General features: G+C 41.0%; 1 protein-coding gene across 1 annotated transcript; it reads left to right on the top strand.

The window, feature by feature from the left end:
• The first annotated feature begins 2,839 nt into the window (after nucleotides 1-2,839).
• On the top strand, nucleotides 2,840-20,505 carry LOC145962278 (uncharacterized). The gene is made up of 3 exons (XM_083083242.1): nucleotides 2,840-3,243; nucleotides 3,316-3,658; nucleotides 20,467-20,505. The coding sequence occupies exons 1-3, from the start codon at nucleotides 2,840-2,842 to the stop codon at nucleotides 20,503-20,505; spliced, it is 786 nt and encodes a 261-aa protein (XP_082939368.1).
• Nucleotides 20,506-22,150: the final 1,645 nt, after the last annotated feature.

Genomic DNA, 22,150 nt, shown 5'->3' with positions numbered 1-22,150 from the left:
GAACTTTTGATATATTATAAATTGAAAGTTACTTACAAATTATGTTTCTTGAAAGAAGAGTTCGTTACGCGTCGCCGAATTTTCGCTCTGAGTAGGCAGCATGTAATAAGGTTCCAGCAACTCCTCTCGTTGCTCTTCTATACTAGGAGGTTCAGATGGTAAAAAATGTATCTTCCATATTTCCATTCGGTCAGTATTATATACTATGATGGACATATTATCTACATCATATCCTTGTCTCTTGAGGGTACGGAACGTATGACAATATTCCTGGTAACAATCCTTGCAGTCTAGGACAGATCTTATCACCGTTACCTCCGTGCCGCAGTGACAGCACCTAAACGGTGTAAACGGTCCCTCGAAGAACCCGTAGAAATAATTATGTTTTAATGCATAATTTCGATAAAATCCGTACCGACAATCCTTGCAGTAGTGTCGGTTTCGACGTTGGTAGGATTCGGTCCAGAAACATTTTGCAATGTGTATTCTCGGGAGATCAGAGTAAAAGCGAGGATCGGACCTCGGTTTATATGGTTTAGGAATACACATAATTTTGTTCACTTTTCTTCCTCACACACTCTCCACAACTTTGTGACAAGCACAGAACAACGAAAGAAATAATATTCTAATGTCGCAGGCTCCTCTTCATTATATATCTTTTAATATCTTTTGTCTCATTCCAACTAGAGCATCACGTCTCATCTACCTCAGCATTTCTCTACATCTTTAGCGAAGCGTGTTGAGAAAAGTATAACTATTCTTATTCGTATGGAAGGAAAGAATTAAAATCATAGATGGAATAAAAATAATTATTTATTGCACGCATCGTAAAGAATATCATTTACAGTACATGTTAATAATTCGCAATCGATTATTGATTCGCTGTTAAAGACGTCACTATCACGTATCGTTTTTACAGCATCGCATACAGTAGTAATATTGTTACGTCGTAAAACAGTTTCAAATTGTTTAAATTTTTCATTTACGAGATACGTATTCTCACATAACCAATTGTGCATATGATCGATACAATTTTCAAAATTAAATAAATGTAATAATGTCAGTGGTTTCATGTACAAAGAATTGTCACATAATGTGAGTTTTACAATTTTCGATTGATACATTTCAATCGATAAATCTCCAATCCTTAATGGGAGAGCAGTCGATTGTAGAAATTGTTCAATGTCTGCTTGCTTCTGCATCAACAAATTCCATGTTGAAAAAGGCAACACTATTTGATTACCTCGATTATCACCGAGAATCAGTTCCACGTACGACACAGCTCCAACGCTTATTCCAATGTCCAAATACTTGTACGACGTTGGGGTTAGAGCATATCTTCTTCCAAGTATGCGAGTCGCACGACGAGGCTGAATGCTATAAAAATATATAAATTAGATCAATATTTAAAAAATTAAATAATTAAATAATAAATAAAATTTTTAAACGATCGAAACTTACGTGTCACATTTTTGCTTCTTACACGGTGGAGTTTCACCGTTTCGAATCGGAACGTAAAAATTCATATCGATTTCTTCAGCGAACCTTTCACACGCGCGATTGATGCAATACTGATCGTATTAGAATTAATATCAATTCAAATAGTATCGCAAATTGCGATGTAGAGGGGATTATTGCTGACACGACATTTTAATTTCCTCTAAAATTTTGTCGCGCCGATGTACGGCTGTGATGACATCATCATCCCCAGAACAAAGATTTAGCTGAATTCGCTAAAATCGAGCGCCGATGTACGGCTGCTCCTGATGCAATCACGTCAGATTTTTCAAATGTACGTGACAAAACGTGAAATTTTCAAGGTTAAGATGCACATCGGAACAAAGATTAACCGTCAAGGTTAAAACGCACATCACCCCTAGACAAAGATTTAGCTGAATGTGCTAAAATCAAGCGCCGATGTACGGCTGCTCCCGATGCAACCACATCAGATTTTTCAAATGTACGTGACAAAACGTGAAATTATCAAGGTTAAATTGCACACGCTATTCCGGGGAATTTTTTAAGATGAAATCATTCTAGAATGTTCGATGATATGCATGAGACAGTATATAAATCATGATCAAGAGGCACATCCCACCAGTATTTTTGCTAAAGTACATCCAGAACTATCATTGGGAAGCGCATTTCGCAAGTCTGATACAATATGGAGGAACAAAATTTGCGAGAGCAATCCACTTTGGTGAATTCATTGGAAGACTACATTGTGTGGGAGCAACGATGTGATACGTATATCGAGTCGTTGGAAGAGCAAAGTCGCATCAAGCGACCGCGATTATCGATCGGATATCGACAATCGCTGATTGCTCGGATCGCGCGCCTCGAAGGGTTGAAAAATTCGGTACGTGGACGTTTCATACACGCGGGTGCCGGATGTAGTGCGCGTCAAAATAGACTTGCGTGGCGCGAGATTGATGCGGCGTTCGAGAGTCGTATATTGACTGGTGCAGTGATAAATTATAATCACATCGAACCGCGCCAATTTCTCGATGATGCCAAAGACATTGTGTTGGAACATGTGCAGGACGTTATGAAAAAACATTATAATGTGAAAGTGAACACAATATTTAACGGTGAATTTGTGGCTGGGGATAAACGCGCCAATAAAAGTATAAACACGAAAAACTATGAACTCTTTCGCACATCCGATTTACGCGAGTGGTACGAACGGCGCGTTATCGAACCCACCCTAGCGTCTCTGGAAGAGTTTCAGGAACGCGACAGCGGGTGGGCTTTGTCGCGAATATTAAATTTAACTGTAAATATAAATAAGTATAATCCTTTGCGTGCGGGATGTCACATCAAATTACTGCGGAACATTATGATGAAAAGAGCGGTGATTAATGTACAATCAAAGGACAATGCATGTTTTGCGTGGGCAGTGGTCGCCGCACTATACCCCGCCGAAAGAAAGGCGGAACGGGAATCATCGTACCCGCATTACACGACAGTGCTGAATCTCCAGAACATTGAGTTTCCAGTGACTGTGAACCAAATAAAAAATTTTGAACTTGCCAATGACATTTCTATAAATGTGTACAGCATCGAAGACAAGAACAGCATTGTCCCGATGCGTCTTACGGAGCAGAAGCGGGATAAGCATATCAACTTGCTGTACATTGAAGACGACAACAGCGTCGGACATTTCACTTGGATTAAGAATTTATCCCGGCTCGTGAGCTCACAATTGAGCAAACACAAGAATCCAAAATATATCTGCGATCGGTAAGTTTAATTTGAATAATTATAAGTTATGTAGCAAATTGTATATAAATCTAAAAAATTTTTCTTTTACAGATGCCTGCATTATTTTAATTCGGACACCAAGTTGCAGTCGCATACGGTCGACTGTGGAAAGATGAATGATTGCGCTGTCCGATTGCCGAGCGATAAGGACAAGTGGTTATCGTTCAACAACTTTAATCGGAAGGAGCGGCTTCCATTTGTGGTCTACGCCGACCTGGAATGCGTTCTGGCCAAGACGGAAGAAGAGAAAAACGCATATCAACATCACCAAGTATTTAGTTTAGCTTATTATGTACATTGTTCATACGACGAATCTTTATCGGCATATCATTCGCGTCGTAGCGCCGATTGTATAGCTTGGTTCGCCGAAGACCTCAAAAATTTAGCGTTACGTGTAAAAAATATTTTAAAGACAAATGTCCCCATGTTAAATTTAACACCCGAAGAGTGGGAGAAATTCCATAGCGCCACTCAATGTCATATATGCGAAAAACCGTTCGTGCAAGACGATACACGCGTTCGCGATCATTGCCATCTGACCGGGCAGTACAGAGGTCCAGCACACTCAAATTGCAATTTAAATTATAAAGAATCTTTTTGTATTCCAATAGTTTTTCATAATTTATCAGGTTATGATTCACACTTTATTATCGAGGAAATAGCCACATCGTTCGAAGGGAAAATCGAGTTACTTCCGATAACAAAAGAGAAATATATTTCATTCACAAAAGATGTTTGTATGGATGAAGAATCAAAAAATCATGTAAACTTACGTTTCATCGATTCATACAAATTTCTCGCATCGAGTCTCGACAAATTGGCATCGTTTTTGGATAAAGACAAACTCAAAATTTTAAAATCAGAATATCAAAATTTATCTATCGAACATTTCAATTTGTTAACGCGGAAAGGTGTATTTCCGTACGAATACATCGACTCGGTAGATAGGTTGCAAGATACGTGTTTACCACCGCGCGAATCGTTTTACAGTTCTTTGACCGGTGACACTGTATCCGAGAGCGATTACGCGCACGCCGAGAACATCTGGACGCGATTCTCCATTCGGACGCTAGGCGAATATAGCGACTTGTACCTTAAAATTGATGTCTTGTTATTAGCCGACATTTTCGAAAACTTTCGAGATAAATGTATCGAAAGTTACGGACTCGACCCCGCGTATTACTATACTCTCCCCGGATACACGTGGGACGCCATGTTGAAGCATACGAAAATTACGTTCGAGTTGCTTACTGACATCGACATGGTTATGTTCATCGAACGTGGTATACGCGGCGGTCTGAGTCAATGTTCGGGTAGATATGCTCGCGCTAATAACAAGTACATGGAGTCGTACGATCCATCGAAACCAGCATCGTACTTGATGTACTTTGATGTAAATAATTTGTACGGATGGGCAATGTGTCAACCGTTACCTTACGCCGATTTTCAATGGGTCGACGACGTGATCAATTTTGACGTATCATCCATCACGCTAGATTCGCCTACAGGCTATGTCCTCGAAGTGGACCTCGAGTATCCGCAACATCTTCACGATGCGCACACTGACCTACCGTTTTGCCCGACACGCGACAAACCACCTGGCAAGCGGGAATTCAAACTGCTTGCAACGTTATATGATAAGAAGCGTTACGTGATACACTACCGCAACCTGCAGCAGTGTACGCGTCACGGTCTTCGCGTTACAAAAATACATCGATTTTTACAGTTTTCACAATCTCCCTGGCTTCGAAATTACATAGAATTAAATACACATTTTAGAACATTGGCTAAAAATGATTTCGAAAAAAATTTATATAAATTAATGAACAATGCGGTGTTTGGTAAAACGATGGAAAATGTACGCAATCGTGTCGATGTTAAATTATTAACAAAGTGGGATGGTCGGTATGGCGCAGAGGCAATGATCGCGAAACCAAATTTCCACAGCAGAAGCGTTTTTTCAGAAAACTTAATCGCTGTGGAATTGCGCAAACTCGAGGTGAAATTCTACAAACCGATTTACGTGGGTATGTGCATACTCGACATATCCAAGACATGTTTGTACGAGTTTCATCACGAGTATATGGCGCCAATGTATCGCGACAAATGCCAGGTAATGTACACCGATACGAATAGTCTCATATATCACATTGAGTGCGCGGATGTGTATGAGAATATGAAGCGCGATATCATCAGATTCGACACGAGCGATTATGCGGTGGATAATGCGTACGGTATACCGCTTGTAAATAAAAAGGTACCGGGCCTGATGAAGGACGAAAACAACGGTACCATAATGACCGAATTCGTCGGGCTCAGAGCAAAGATGTACGCGTTACGAGTGAATGGAAAAAAGGACACGAAGAAAGTTAAAGGTGTCAAGAGTAACGTTGTTGCGAGAACGATAACGTTTGACGACTACACGCGGTGTTTGAAAGAAGAAATTGAAATGACGCGTCAGCAGTCGTGTATACGATCTAAACTGCACCAAGTATACACGATCTGCGAGACGAAAATTGCTCTGAGTCCGTACGACGATAAGCGGTATATCGTACCCGAAACCACCGATACGTTACCGTGGGGACATTATAGAATACCATTGTAAATAAATGTATATTTTATTTATTATTAATTGTATATTTTGTACATAACCATGTATATATTTTTATATTTAATACACTTTATATATTTTTATATTATTAAATATTTATATATTAAATTATTTATATAGTTTATATGTATATTATTTTAATAAATATTTATAATACACTATTTTTATGTATCCAAGAGTTGTATGATTTATCCATTCCCAACCATTTCACGTATACGTCATCACCCTTTTCCCGCAAAATTTTTTCCACGAGATATACGTCGGGATTAGCGACGCGTTGTAATTCGTATTCGTAGAATCCTCCAGCGACGGGATCTCCACGCGAATCTTGGAGTATGAATGTCGCGGGATTAGTTTTCTGCACCTCGACAATCTTAAAAACTTCGGTCGTCCAATTAGGTGTGAAACCTTTTTCAAAGATGGTCTTGTATTTGCTTACGCGTACCGAATCGCCTACTTTAAATTTTGTCGGAGCCGCAATTTTTACGTTGCTATACACCGTATTTAAAAGTTTTTCGGCGATCGCTGGAGTGACGTCGGCAGGTCTCATACCGATGGTGCGATGTTTTCGCGTATTGTACTCTGCAACGAGTCGAGATAGCTCGTCGATCCATTTGTAATTTCCGTTGAGCGTAAACATTTTCCACATATTGTTTTTCAAAGTACGGTTGAATCGTTCCACGATCGAGGCTTTCATAATGGAATACGTCGAGTAATGATTAATGTTGTGTTTCTTCATGAGTTTCTGCACACTCGCGTTGTAAAATTCTTTTCCTCTGTCGGTTTGAAAATTTTTCGGACACCTTTTATCGTCTCCAATAATCTTTGCGATCGTTTCGGACATTTCGTTTCCGCTCTTGCTCTTGAGCGGTACGGCCCACGCATACTTGCTCAACACATCGATAACTGTGAGTATGTATTTATGACCCTTGTTGAGTCGAGAATACGAACGCATGTCGACCACGTCCGCCTGCCACAGATCGTCGTATCCGCGTACAATGACGCGTCTTCGTGGAAAATTTCTTCTCGCCGGAGCATGTAGTTCCTCGACAAGTTGTCGCTTTTCGGAGGTGTTTATCTTCTTTCGCACGTTTGATCGAGGCATAATTAATATTGCGATATTAGTATGTCTCGTTTACTGTGTCGAGTCAGATGTTGCATATCTCAGCACATTCTTTATCTCGTCCATCATTATTCGTAGCGCCTGCACGTGTGTTTCAAGCGTGATAATTTTTTGCTCAATTTCTCCCTGTCGATCTCTCAAAAGTTTATCCACGTATCGTTTGTTGACGGCGTCAGTATCAGTTTCCGGTTGCGCTACACGTTGAATCTTGCGCGACCTTGCGTCAAAGCCGGTAGTAGTCTGGCAGAGAGCGTTATCGCGAACGTAATTTCTCAATAATCCATTCCATTGATAGTACAAATTATTCGACGTTCCGAGCGATAATTCAAATTTATTAATCGACATTTCGGTACCGAGAACTTTGACGGAATGACATGTATCGTTGACGCATAGTTTAATTTATAATAATGCCAGCCTCGCGAAGTTCTTCGATAATTGACAAGATTTCATTGTCGTGAGCATTGTTGCCGGCTCGACGCGAGGCGTCCAGCAATCGCAAACGATCTACCAATTCGTTGGGATCGTTCCAATGCACGTAATCGATCATGTTGTCGCTTAGCGTCATGGTGTGCGGCGCGTCTATACCTCTTCCCACCTTTCTATCGGGGAATAATGGTGCAATTATATATTTGTACTTGTATCCTTTGTTACTTTTAATAGGATTATTAACTTTGTTGTCACGTTTATGCGCATTTGTTGCTTTTAATATACTTTGATATTTATACAAATCGTTTTGAGTGTATTTTTTATGATTGGGAAATTTTCTAAAAATCAAATCGTAGATACCTTCGGATCCCGTATATTTTATTCCATCGATAATTATATTATCTTCCATGTCCACATCGAAACGTTTATCACCGAGCATCATTCCTTCGCTGGTAAATTTAACACCGTAGACGTAATCCATACTCTTATTTTTATCAACACTCATGATAGCTCCTATATATTTTTGCGCTAGTGGACCAAAATGATCTCGGAACGTTTTCTGACCTTCGGACGTTTCTAATTCATGTCGGACCGATGTTACAAACGAATCGGGCGTGGTCTCATAAATTTCTTCGACGGACGGGGATGGTATTGTTTGACGCGGTTGTACTTTTATCGGAGTAGAAACAGTAGCCATATTAGAAAATTGTTTCCTTCGTTTCGATCGATTCGGTGTCGAATATATCGGCGAATCGTTTATCGGCATATTTATCCGTGCTCGCTTTATTCCTTGCTTCGACTCTTTTATTTTTTCCTCGTGCTTCTCTCCAAACGTTAAACTCCATGGTTCAATTTTCGGCGCATCAGATTCCACAGTATTTTCGATAAGCTGTTTTAAAGGTTCGGTAATTGGCTTAAATTGTCTTTCCAATGCAACGTCTTCCTCCATTTTACCAGTTTTCAAAGCGCGATATTTTTTGCGAATTGATTCGCTCATTTTTGCAATCTCTATCGCAATCTTTTCACGATCGCCGTTCATGATGCTTGATCGATGTGTCGATGACGACTGATCGCTTTACGGTATCGCGAAATCATTAAATCCTCTTCTATATCGTCCATTGATCAACGTGCTGTCTTTATCAATGACTACGAAGCCATATTTGCGTTGCCAACATTTCTGACACAATGCGCGGAAATCGTCGTAAGACATGTCGGTATTTACATGATCGTTGTATACATGTTTCAAGTTTGCCGTCTTGTTTAAATAAAATCAAAAGATTCGCATTGTCGCGTATAAGATGCTTAGGTATCTTGGCATACGTTTGACAAAGATAGAAACAGTCGACGCTCGAGTGTCAACCCATTGCAAAGTATTCTCTTATCGTATCTTGCTTGCCACATGCCACGTCATCAAAGATAAAGATGGAATTCGGAAGCGCCTCGCTCGGTGGAATGACATCACTGTTATTAGAGAATGTGAAATAACCAATTTCGTCTATAGGTGCTAATAAATTTTCCAAGTATCTATATTTCGGTTGTTGAAGCGATTTCGAGTATACGTACGCGTTCTCGAAACGTACACCGTACGGACTTTCTATCAAACTAATCAACACGTTTGTCTTACCGCAGTTTGAAGGGCCGCAAACGATACCGCGTATAGTAGTCGGTAGCATGTTTCCATGCTTGCGTACTTTTTTCTCCGATATTAGTCTATCGTCGAAATTTGATACTTTGATTATCCGCGCTTGTCGCACGAACCGCATGTTTTCTCTTTCGAATCAATTTTGCGAATGATCACGAGGGGGAGACCTATTTATAGAGGTATCTCAACTCGAAACCGTTCAGTATCAAAATGTTTCTCCTTCTGTCGGATGAAAGAGACATTTTCCGGCTTACCGCCGAACAACTGCAGTATATCCCAAAGATTGTTTTACTACAAAATTTTGGTGATTACGTGGAACGATTGTGGGACAAGCTTCCAGAATATATAAAGGCTGATTCGGAGGTTCGACAATATCGTTCGTGCATGCGACATTACAATCAGCCGTGGCAGCGAACGCACATCGACGGTCCGCCACCGTTAATAAAAGATTGCTACGAATGTCAGCGAGAATCGTAAGAGGTAGCGGTCTCTTAAATCGTGCGATAAACGCGCTTCCCATCGAATTACATATTCCCGGTTATCAGTTTTGCGGCCCGGGAACTCGATTAGAGAAACGATTGGCTAGAGGCGATCGAGGCATCAATCCATTGGACGCCGCTTGTCGCGAGCACGACATTGCTTACTCGCGAAGCAACGACCTCGGTCAACGACACGTCGCGGATCGCATACTAGCTGCAAGAGCGCGAGAACGCATTACCGCGAGGGATTCGACTCTTGGTGAAAGAGCAGCCGCTACGACTGTTTGGGCGGCAATGAAGGCAAAGACAAAACTCGGCATGGGGATGAAAAAGCCATCGACGACAAAGAGGAGGAAAAAACGAATACTTCCAGTAGCGAAACGCGGTGGTATTTTACCACTTTTACCGTTGTTGGGAGTTGTCGGTTCTTTGGCCGGCGGTGCGGCGGGAATCGCAAAGGCGGTAAACGATAGCAAGGCGGCGCAACGTCAGCTGGAAGAGTTGCAGCGTCACAATCACGCTATGGAAGGTCGCGGACTTTATCTCGCTCCGTACAAGCGTGGACAGGGATTCTCAACAAAGTCTAAGAGAAAAAAAAAAACGTCGAAAAAACATTAAAAATGCCTACGGGTGCGACAACTAACGTGCAATTGGAACAATTGGCGAAACGTATGCACATACCGTTCTTTAGAGGTGTTTTCATGCGCAATAATTTACCAATAAGCGGTGTACGACGAAACGAGAGCGGTATCGTCAATTTGGATGACGTTGATGGTCCCGGTACTCATTGGGTAGCGTACGCAAAGAGGGGAGATCGTGTCGTATATTTCGACAGTTTTGGAAACCTTCGACCACCCAAGGAACTTGTGCGATATTTCGGACGAGTGAAAATTGAATACAATTATGCATCTTATCAAAGTTACAATCAGAGCATCTGTGGACAGTTGTGTTTAAAATTTTTTCAAACAGTCGACGATCAATTTAAAGCCTGACAATCCATCGTCACGACTCAGTATTCGTTCGACATGTCACTGACACTTACGTTGACTGGCAGAAGCAGCGTTCTCGCTGTAAGCTATTTTCCCGCTATAGATTTGACTGATGCCGATTACGAGCTTGGATTAACGGATTTTGAAACTTATCATACGATTCCAAACGTAAATTTTTTGAATAATAAATTTTAAAAAAATTAATAAATATAAAACTCGAAATATAAAATTAACAAAACAGTTATAATGGCAATACGAGTCTAGTGTCGATGTTATAACACATTTATTTATATTACAATCAAATAAATATTGATATTAAAGCATACAAAGAGAGGATAGCGAACGTTTCGACCCTATTTTTGGGTCATCTTCAGCGCGAAAGTATATAATAAAAGATAATATAATGAAAAAATATAATAACAAAGTGTTTTATATCGGAGTCTGTTACAAAGGGTGCTGTCTAAAGCGATAATAAATGTCTCGGTATCTCATTATCTTGACGATGCCTACGTAAAAACAAAGGACAAAAGTAAAATAAGTTAAATAAATAATGTAATTAATATGAACAAAGAAAGAAAAAGTACTAAATTAAACATGAAATTATGAGATTGAAATGTTAATTTATTAAAAATGATCTAAATAAATAAATGATCTAAAAATATCTATCTAAATAATCTATCTAAATATCTATCTAAATGATCTAAATAAAAAAATGATCTAAATAATAAATTTTACTTTGGCAACGACGACAAAGAAATTACGATTCCCGAAGGATCGTACGAATTGCACGCTATAAATGACTATCTCAAACGTGCAATTTTGCAAGATGAACACCTTTCCAGAGATGTTGAAAACGATTATGATGAGGAATATCCAATAGTGCTTCGCGCCAATCATAGCACGCTAAAGAGCGAAATCAAATGTGCCTACAGAATAAACTTTACCAAACCCGACAATGTAGGATCCTTGCTTGGATTCTCATCGAATCGTATATTGCAACCTCGCGAGTGGTACGAATCGGACGAACCAGTTAATATTATAAACGTAAATATTATTCGTATAGAATGTAACGTGACTACTGGTGCGTACAGCAATGGCATGCGCGTACACACAATACATGAATTTTCACCGAGCGTACCACCAGGATATAAGATATCGGAAACGCCGGCACAGATCATTTACCTGCCGATCATCGTACGGAGCAGTACGGATTAAACGATACGTATTGTGGATCAAAGAGGTCGATTGCTTGATTTTCGAGGAGAGGAAATTACCGTAAGATTGCATATACGGCGGCGACAAACATAGTATGCTCGTGCTGAACGAAACTGAGCACGTGAGAGACAATACTTTTACGAGGGACAATACTATTGCGGTATCGGGTGACAATAATAAGATAGCCATTAAGAAGAAGCTGAGCGCGTTGAATCGTGAATTTTTAAAATCATTGGGATTCATCGTACGAAAAGAATGATTGATATTTTGAATATAGGAGGTGAGCCAGTCTTTGACGATCGCATCGTCAAGATTGAGACTCATACATACAATCCGTACGCCAATACGACGCTTGGATACAACGACGAGATACGAATACCTATACAACATCAGGATTTGTACACGTTAGCGTGCGAAAGCTTTCTTTACATCGAGGGAAGGTTTAATGTGCGTAAAGCGAATGACGAAATGAAGGTTGTATTGGGAAACAATTGCGTCGCATTCATGTTTGATGAGCTTCGATACGAACTCGACGGAGTAGAGATTGATCGCAACAGAAATGTTGGAATAACTTCGACGCTCAAAAATTATGTCTCTCTAACACACCAGAAAAGTATAAACTTGAAGAACGCTGCGTGGGATTTGACGTACAATGGTGACAAAAATTATTTCAACTATTGCGGACCGCTCAACATGCTGCTGGGATTTTGCGAAGATTATAAACGCGTTGTGATTAACGCTCGTCACGAATTGATTTTGATACGTTCGCGCAACGATAATAATTGTCTATTCGGACACCCATCGTCGGAAGCAGAGATTGAATTACTCAAGATACAGTGGCGTATGCCTCATGTAATATTGAACGAGATTAATAAATTGTCGATGTTGCGAATGTTGGAAAGCGGACGATACTTGAACATGAGTTTCAGATCTTGGGATCTATACAAATTTCCTCTGCTGCATAGCACGACTAAGCATTCATGGACCGTGAAAGCCGCCTCCCAGCTAGAGAAACCACGGTACGTGATCTTTGCATTGCAAACTGGTAAAAAGAATTCAGTGCCACAAGATGTTACATTGTTCGATGATTGCAAATTGACCAACGTTAAACTCTATTTAAACTCGGAATTTTATCCCTATGATGATTTAAATTTAGATTTTGAAAAAAATAGATTCGCCGTTCTATTCAACATGTACTCTCGTTTTCGCAAATCTTATTACGGATGCGATAACAGCACCACGCTATTAACCATTTCAAAGTTTCTACATTGCGGTCCTCTCGCGGTCATTGATTGCTCGCGACAAAACGAGTCTGTCAAAACTGCTACCGTGGACGTGAGAATAGAGTTTGAATGCAGGGAAAATATACCGGCGAATACTACCGCCTATTGTCTCATCTTGCACGATCGGGTTGTCGAATATAATCCATTGACCAATGTAGTCCGCAAAATTACATAAGTCAACAAATATCCCCTCCATTGCATATGAAAAAATATAAAAGATTGAGATGTTTGACGATCGACATCAGTCTGCGATCAGATCTTGTCATCATGGCTGTGCCAACGTTTGTGGATCTACAAGGATTTATCGTTGACAAAAATTTTGTCGTGAAGGAAGCTGCTGTTCTGAGAAAGGGATCCATACTTTCTCATTACATTTTTACATGTCCCGAACCATGGCACATGCTCACAAAATCTGAGAGATGTCAGGTTTTATGGCTGATGAAAAATCATCATGGATTATCGTGGAATGATGGACACGTTTCATATTGGAAATCGAAACGTTTAATTATGACGGCGGTGATGGGTGCAACGGGGGAGGATGATGATGCGTCACCTCTCGTGTATGTTAAAGGGTACGAAAAACGACAATGGTTAGCTGATGTACTGGACAATGATGCGAGAAACGATGTGATTATCGAAACTTTGGATGCAGACTATGAGGATGCAGCTTCTTTAAATAAGTTAGATATTAAGAATACTGTACGTTGTGAAAATCATGTAAAAAATTGCGCTTTAGAAAATGTATTTAAGATTTATAATTGGTGGTTGAAACATCATGATAATGATTCGTCGAATCCATATTTATAATAAATTGATGATGCAATATATTTTTATCGTCTTTCTTATTCTCTCCTTTCTTTCCTCATCTCTATCTATGTACGTGTGCAGTATCGTGTTTCCGTATGTGACACAGCTGCCGCAGATATTGTATTTCGATACTATATTGTGGTATATGATAAAATATTTAAATATTTGATAATTGAATATAGTTTTGCGTTCGATAGTCGTTGATTTCCTTTCAACAGTTGTTCATTTCCGTTCGATAGTCGTTCATTTCCGTTCGATGGGCATTCATTTCCGTTCGACGGGCGTTCGACGGGCGTTCATTTCCGTTCGATGATCGTTCGTTTCCGTTCGACGGGCGTTCGACGGGCGTTCGTTTCCGTTCGACGGGCGTTCATTTCCGTTCGACGATCGTTCGTTTCCGTTCAATTACCGTTCAATTATCGTTCGACGGGCGTTCATTTCCGTTCGATGACCGTTCAATTACCGTTCGACAACCGTTCAACGAGCGTTCGTTTCCGTTCGATGACCATTCGACGGTCGTTCATTTCCGTTCGACGAGCGTTCGTTTGCGTTCGACAGTCGTTCGTTTCCGTTCGATGACCGTTCGATAGCCGTTCAATTGCTGTTCGACGAGCGTTCGTTTGCGTTCGACAGTCGTTCGTTTTCGTTCGATGACCGTTCGATAGCCGTTCAACGGTCGTTCATTTCCGTTCGATGACCGTTCGAGCAGGGTTGACACATTATATTATAATGTTATATTATATCATGCATACTTTTGTCTTACGAGGCGTTTTTGGTAAAGCGATAATGATACGTCCTTATTCTAAAGTTTCGTACCGAGACCTCGTTGTCTCCTCACAAAGTTGCGATATGATAATATTAATATTATATTATATACCACGCTGAGTTGCATGGGACCGTACTTTTGTCTTACGATGCGTTTATGATATGGTGATAATGCCACATCTCTACTATAAAACCTCGTGCCGAGACCTCGTTCTCTCATCAGAAAGTTCTGACCGGTGCACGAGTTAAGAAGAAATATTATATTAAGTAAAGATTTAAATAATGGATCGCGTAAATATATATCCTCTATGGAAAAAGAAATTTTTTGACCTATTATGCATCGTGCTCCTAAAGCTGATGTTCCTATGGAATGTAAGTATTGAATGTATTATGATTATTTTATAAAAATTGTAAAAATGTGTTTGTAATAATTTTTTTTTTGTCTTGTAGTTCCAGGATGAAATCCGGATACCAGGCTTCATAAATATTGAGCACCGTCAGTGGGTGCGGGTGGTGCGCCGGGCAAGGAGAAGCCACTTTTTATATATGTGGGGCGACACCCCGGAGAGTCGCCAGGTCGAAGATATTTTCGACCTGCGGCAGCTCTTCGGGGAAGAGCCTCACGAAGAAATAGAGGAACTATGGGACATAGAAGAAGAGGAGCAGGAGGAGGAAGAGGAAAGAGAAGAGGATGAGGAAGAGGAAAGAGAAGAGGAGGAAGAGGAGGATGGAGAAAGAGAAGAGGAGGAAGAGGAGGATGGGGAAAGAGAAGGGGAGAATGAGGAGCAGGAAGAAGAGGAACAGGAAGAAGAGGAACAGGAGGAGAATGAGGAAAAACACGAGGAATGGATTGACAGATGTAAGTGTTTTTTATAAATCTTATCGTAATATATTTCTATTAACGCTGCATCTTTTTTCTGTTCCAGGAGCGGCCTCCCCCTTAGCCCGGCGCATCACCCCCCCCCCCCACCCTATTGAATTTTAATTTTATATTATTTTTAAATTTTATATTTTTATATTTTTTATTATTATTCTTAATTTTAAGTACACACACATATACACACACAAATTGTATAGTACACGCACACATTTAAATAAATTTTATGTTTTAATTTAAAAAAGAATGTGATTATTTACGCGCCTCTCCTTGCGTTCCCATCCCTTGCGTCTCTCTTGCGCTAGTTGTAAATATAGCGATATCGTTCTCTCTCTCTTTCGTACGCGCTATCGTTTTAACAATAAGTCTCGCGTTAGTTGTAAGTCTCGCGATATCTTCGTTCTCGCTCGCACGCGTTATCTTAGCTATTATCGTTCTCTCTCGCATACGTTGTTCTCGCGATATTATAGTTCTCTTTCGTATGCGTTCTCTTCGCGATATTATCGTTCTCTCTCATTCATATGCTCATCGCTATCACTCACTTACCTTTGCGTCGTCCTTCTCCCACCTATGCAGCATCTTACAATGCGTCGTCCTTGTCCCACGTTGACGCCATCCTTGTCACACGTTGATGATGTCACGTGTCATCCTTGTCGCACTGTCCTCTTCACACACTTTACGCTATCCTTTTCAAACCAGTGCACCGTCCTTCTCACACGTGGACACATCGCGGGCCCGCCGCGGATCCCCCCTTCCCGCGCGGACCCCCTCGTCCATCGGTCGCGCCGCGGATCCCCCCTACCCGCGCGGACCCCCTCGTCCATCGCTCGCGCCGCGGATCCCCCCTACCCGCGCGGACCCCCTCGTCCATCGCTCGCGCCGCGATCCCCCCTACCCGCGCGGACCCCCTCGTCCACCGGTCGCGCCGCGGATCCCCCCTACCCGCGCGTGACGTCACTCCCCGCACGTGACGTCATCATCCCCCGTACGTGACGTCATCATCCCCCGCACGTGATGTCATCATCCCCGCACGTGACGTCATCATCCCCGCACGTGACGTCATCATCCCCGCGTGACGTCATCATCCCCCGCACGTGACGTCATCATCCCCCGCATGATGTCACACCCCCCCGTGACGTCACCACCCCGCGTGACGTCACCCCCCCCCCCCCGCGTGACGTCATCCCCCGTGACGTCCCCCCCGCGTGACGTCACCCCCCCGCCGGTTCCCCCTCGCCCCTCACCCCCCCTCGGAGTCCCTGGGTTAGAAACCTCATAGTATTACTACTTATTATGAACATCAATATATGCTATTAATAAAATAAATTTATGTAATATACACTGTTTAGGATATTTTATTTTCGTGATAAAAAATAGAAAAGAGAGAGATAAAACTTATATAAAATTCAGTAAATTGAATTTTATTTGTTAAAAAACAGTCCTAGAAGAAAGATAATTATAGACCATTTCCAAGATGATGAGATATCACACGGTTTGAACACTACATTTGATACGCAACACATATATATATATATATATATATATATATCTTTTAAAAATAAATATTGTTATGCCGCGAGCGGCACGGGATGTGGGGAGCAGTCGGGAGATATGGTATATCTCAGGCCGCCGAGGATCAGGAGCCGTGGTGTCGGCTGTTTTAATAATTTGCAATGTTTTTCTATAAATTAATTATACCTTGTATTTGGTTCTTCGAAATATACATTAATTTACACAGGAGCCTTTCTACGCTGATTTAGTAAGTCTTGTCGCCTTGTCCTTCGTCTTCGTTAGTATTCGTTAAAATTATCGATTCGCACTTAACACGGATTACACTTGCAGTCCTACTGTTTCGTGCTCCTCCGGTGGTTCGTATTTAAACCCTTGTTTGAGGAGATTTTTTGAGAGGGGGGCCGCTTAGTAACATGGCCACACGGGGTCATGGTGCGGTCAAATTGAAGTGCAAGCGAAGATGATTTGGTGTCGAAATCCTTCGTTGCACTTCCGCGTTTATTGGCGAATTCGCTGGTGGTTCGCTGAGACAGTGACTTTGTGAGGTGAATGCTCGATATCGCATTTAGCAATAATATTTATTTAGCAATAATAATTTGCTAACGTTTAATATTTTAATCATGTACGGGTTATAGTCTGTGAGACTATAACATCCCTCTCCCGTTAAAAAAGAAAAACGGAGGTTGAAACGAGGTTTTTCTATAATTTTTCAATCTTAAATATAATATAATGTTTTTTATCCGTTTTACAATGTTGATTACAATCGTTTCTTACATCTAGCCTCTATATATATATTGTGACGTTGCCGTCCCGAGGCGCGTCCATCCGCCCCGGAAATCTTCACGGGGCGCGAGCCGAGCGGCCGCGCCAGAAAAAGATTGCGAGAGCCGTAGCGAAATCTCCGGAGAGACGAGCCATTATCCTTTTTCGCGCTAGTATTAATTATTTTTTTGTATCATTTTTATACGTCGGGCAACCCGCCGGAGGGAAACCAGAAGAGGCCAAGAGGAATCATTACGACAGCCGATACGACAACGCCGGAGGAACAGAGTCGCGGGTGGATTTCGCCCCCTTCAAGTAAAGGAAGGAAATCATCTGTCTTGTGGGCCGAAATAACCGGGCCGGATCGGCGCCACCCTCAGAGGAGGGAGGACGGAAAATCTACCTCCGGACGATCGTAGATAACAGGATCGCCGAAAGTCAGCATTTTTAAAGTATCGGGGCTGTTACGACCCCCGATACGGCGTTGTCGCGGGGCGCAGTAATACCTCGCGTGTCGCGGCGCTATTGGCCGCTAATCCGCGCACCCCTGCGCGCAGAATTGACGCCGCTATCGACCCTGGATCGCGAGATCCAGGGACTCACTCTGGTGCGGGCGCTCTCAGCTTGTAGTCGTTCTGCGAAACGTATTTTGTCGTTGTCGTTTTGTGTGTCGCAGCCGAGGTTGTCGAGAGGACGAGACCGAGGATCATCCCCTGTCAACGGGAGCGAGTATCGGTGAGGTTGCCCATCGCTATCTTGTACGCCACGTACGCGATTCCGTCCGCGGACCGGCCGTTCTGTCGCCATCGCCATTTTCGTGTCTCGTTGTCGCTCGGGCATTGTACCGAGCTCGCGATTTTCGTGTATTTCGGGCGACCGGAGACAAGCGACCGAGGCATCAAGGACGATCGTAACGTAGGCCGTAGCTGATAAGGAACCGTTCGTCTCTCTCCGGGATTCGGGGTGTCGTAAAACGCGTAGTGACCGGCTCTCGTATATCGACCACGTGCGCGGTAAATCGCGGGGAATGCGTCCGCTATCCGTGCTGTCGAAAAGAGTTGTCGAAACCGCGTAAGACATCCCCGCAATCGATCTCCGGGCAATTTTCGTCTGTAATTAGCGTGTATGTGAGCGTGTGACCGTGTGCGTGTGACGACGTGGCAAATGTCGTGCTGTCCTTGTCGCTCTTGATACTGGTACGAATTGCGTTTATTGCGTGGTATTTGCGTGGTATTTGTCGTACGTTGGAGTGTGTCGCGGTGCATAATAGATTAAGAAAGTGTCGAAATTCGAGGGTTTCGCGTAGATAGAAAGCGTTACGCCGAAAAGAGGCGAAGCGGCGTCCGACGGCTATCGAATTCCGAGTGAATCGATCTTGCTCGTAGCAAGCGAGATTTTTCGTCTTCGCAAATCGCTTGATTACTATCGCTCAATTATTAAGCCTCATTTCAAACATAGTGCTGTCGATTAAAAGAGCGAGTAACAAAGGGAATAGATCTGTTAAATGCGTCCTCGAGGAGATTGTCGAAATTTCCGTTACGCTCTCGAAACGCCGTTCGGTTTCGCAAAGTCCGGCCATAAAAACGGGCCTAGAGGACGATAAATATCTCCGCTGTCTTATGATCTCGATTTCGTATTGCTATTGTTATCATCGCTGTCGATCTGTGGTACGTTATTTCAAATTTTCGCATTTATGTTAAACTCAGTTATATTTCGTTAATTCAGTCTCGCTAATTTATGTTATTATTACTATTTCTTTCTAGAACTTGTTATTTCTTTCACTTTATATTCCTTTCTATTATATTTCTTTTATTTAAATAAATGTGTTACATTCTCTTTTATATTAAATTCGCGTAATTTATTTGAGTGTTCGTTTCTCGTGTGTGTTAAATTCCGTTGTGTTCGTCAATTTTCGTAATCACCGACAGCTTCGCATAAAATAATTCTAGATCCTTTTCAACGGACCCTGCCCCTCTACCGTTAGGTGAGCTAGTCGGCCCGTGGCGAAACAGGCTAACGTTCTTCGCGCTATTCTGACGATTTTGCGAATTGATACGTGGAAGACCGTATCTGGCGCCCAACTTCGAGATCTCGAGACGGCCTTCGCTTCGCCGCGGCTCGCGCGAGAACACCCTCCATCTGAGTTCCTCCGAGCGCGAGTATCTCTATCCACCTTGTGTCTTTTTTTTTGACGGCGTTTTCGCTCCCCATTAACATCCTCCTCTCCAACACCCGAGGAGGATCGAAAAATTAAAAATAAAAAGACGTCGCAATATATATATATATATATATGTTTATTTTATTTTATTTTTCTAAAACCGTGTGCTTCTACTTCTTTTTAAGATCGGTCTAGGCATTCCGTATGCTTGATATCTGTCGATTTCATCTACTATTCTAACAGTTGTTTGTTTAGGTTTATTTTTCCTATTTTGGATAATTATCCATATTATTAATATTATAATAATTATGGTGGTTATTCCGCTGGATGCCATTGGGTAAATAAATTGTTTTTGTTTGAAAAAATTATTTTTGTTATTCTTTAAATCGTTATTTATTTCTTCTAAGTTATTGTTTAAATTTTTTAACTCTAATGGATCATGTATTATGTTTTTAAGTTGGTCGTCATTATCTCTTTTATTTGAAACTGTTATATTAAATTCTGGTAAGAATGTTTTTATAATTGTACTGTATGTGCTTGTTTCTGTTTGTAGCGTCATGTCTGTAGTTGTCATCTTACAATTGTCGTGTAGAGTAATTCGACCTGATTTTTTAATTATCCTCTTGTATTCAGGATACGTATTACATGTTATCGTGATTTGTTGCTCGGAGGCGGTTAAATATAGCCAGGAGTGTGGCTGTCGTAATGTGATTCATATTGTGCGGGTCGCTATCATATGGCCTATGTTACAATTTTCGTGGTACTTTTGTCTTTGTGTATATATTTTGATTTCGCACGGTGTATTTTCGCTTACATGATAGATCGGCTGATTTTTTTCGCATAGGTATATGTTATTATTATTAATACATTCGTCTAAATCTTGTTTTGTTAAAATTAAGTATGTACGTGTTTCTTTATTTGTAGCTATTAGTTTATTAGTTATTTCTGTATACATGAATTTATTTTCATAATTAAGTGTTGGTAACGGAATTACATTTAAAACGTCAAACATTGGTTGCGTAATTATTGGGAACTTTAAGATCGTGTATATATTTGTTTTATCGCTGTACGCGCTTACTTTTATATAACTCTCGATCGTTAGACATTCGTCAATTTTTATATCGAATGGAAAGTAGCTACCTCGTGGTAATTGTAATACCGCTTCTTTTAAATGAAATATAATTTCGTTTATCGGCGTTAACAGGGGATGCATTATGCCTTTCTGAACATGTGTCAGATATTCTAAAATGTCTTTCGCATCTCTTACTAAATCTATTATCATTACTATAATAACAGTAAAGTGTTCGTCGATCTCTTCGCGTGTAGTGTATTCCCGAATATAATGATTTATTAATTTACCGTTGTAATCTAATATGTTTTCTAGTTTGTTTAAGTGAATTATGGTAGTATTTAAAACTTTGATTTGGTTTTTTGCGGCGTGTTGTAATACTTGTTGGTTGTTCTGTAATAATTGTATCTGTTCGTTTATTAAATGTCTGTCGTTTGCGTCCATGATTCCAAATAAGGATTTTGTTATTGAACCTATTCCGTCAATGAGGCCTCTTCGTTTGTTTGTTGGCGTCTTATATAAGGTGTTTATTAATGTTATTATTTTGGCTAACGTATTAGAATCATTATTGATAATGTGTTTTAAATTATCACATGTTCGTTTTATATTAGTTTCGGTTCTTATGTTATCGCACATTTCGTTTGTTTGTTTTATATATTTATTTATTTGCCAAGTCCTATCATTTAGCTCTGTTATATCTAATTTGATGACGAGTTTCCATGTCTTCTGGATTTGATGTAGGTGTCCAATCTTCTCGTAATAAATTCCTGGAGTGCGATCAATTCTGTCACTTCAAACGGAAGACGGGTTTCGTCTTGCTTAGCGAGAACGGGGTTGATCCCTATTGTTAATGTTCTGTAATAATATATATTAAGTATTATATTATGCACTCTGCGAGTGTCATATTCTTTTGTTTCTAAGAATGATTTTAGTTTTCCTTGACTAGCTCTGCTATATTTTATACTCTTTTGCGAGCTTCAGTCTCTCGCTGTCTCCCTGACGAGAAGTTTCTTCGATTGATTTCTCTCTCTTTTTTTGTATAATGTCTTGCGTTAACGCATTTGTACATCATAAGTGTGTTGTGGTGTCTCCTCGACCGCGTGATCGGTCACCTATTTATATTCGTGGGGATGATTTGCCTTCGGACCCACTTTTTAGGGCGTTTTCG

This window comes from Camponotus vicinus, unplaced genomic scaffold, assembly GCF_025532165.1.
Source record: "Camponotus vicinus isolate PSW18456_S1 unplaced genomic scaffold, iyCamVici1.0 SCAF_11, whole genome shotgun sequence".
In the NCBI taxonomy this organism is placed as follows: Eukaryota; Metazoa; Arthropoda; class Insecta; order Hymenoptera; family Formicidae; genus Camponotus; species Camponotus vicinus.
This window is presented reverse-complemented; position numbering and strand designations above follow the sequence as displayed.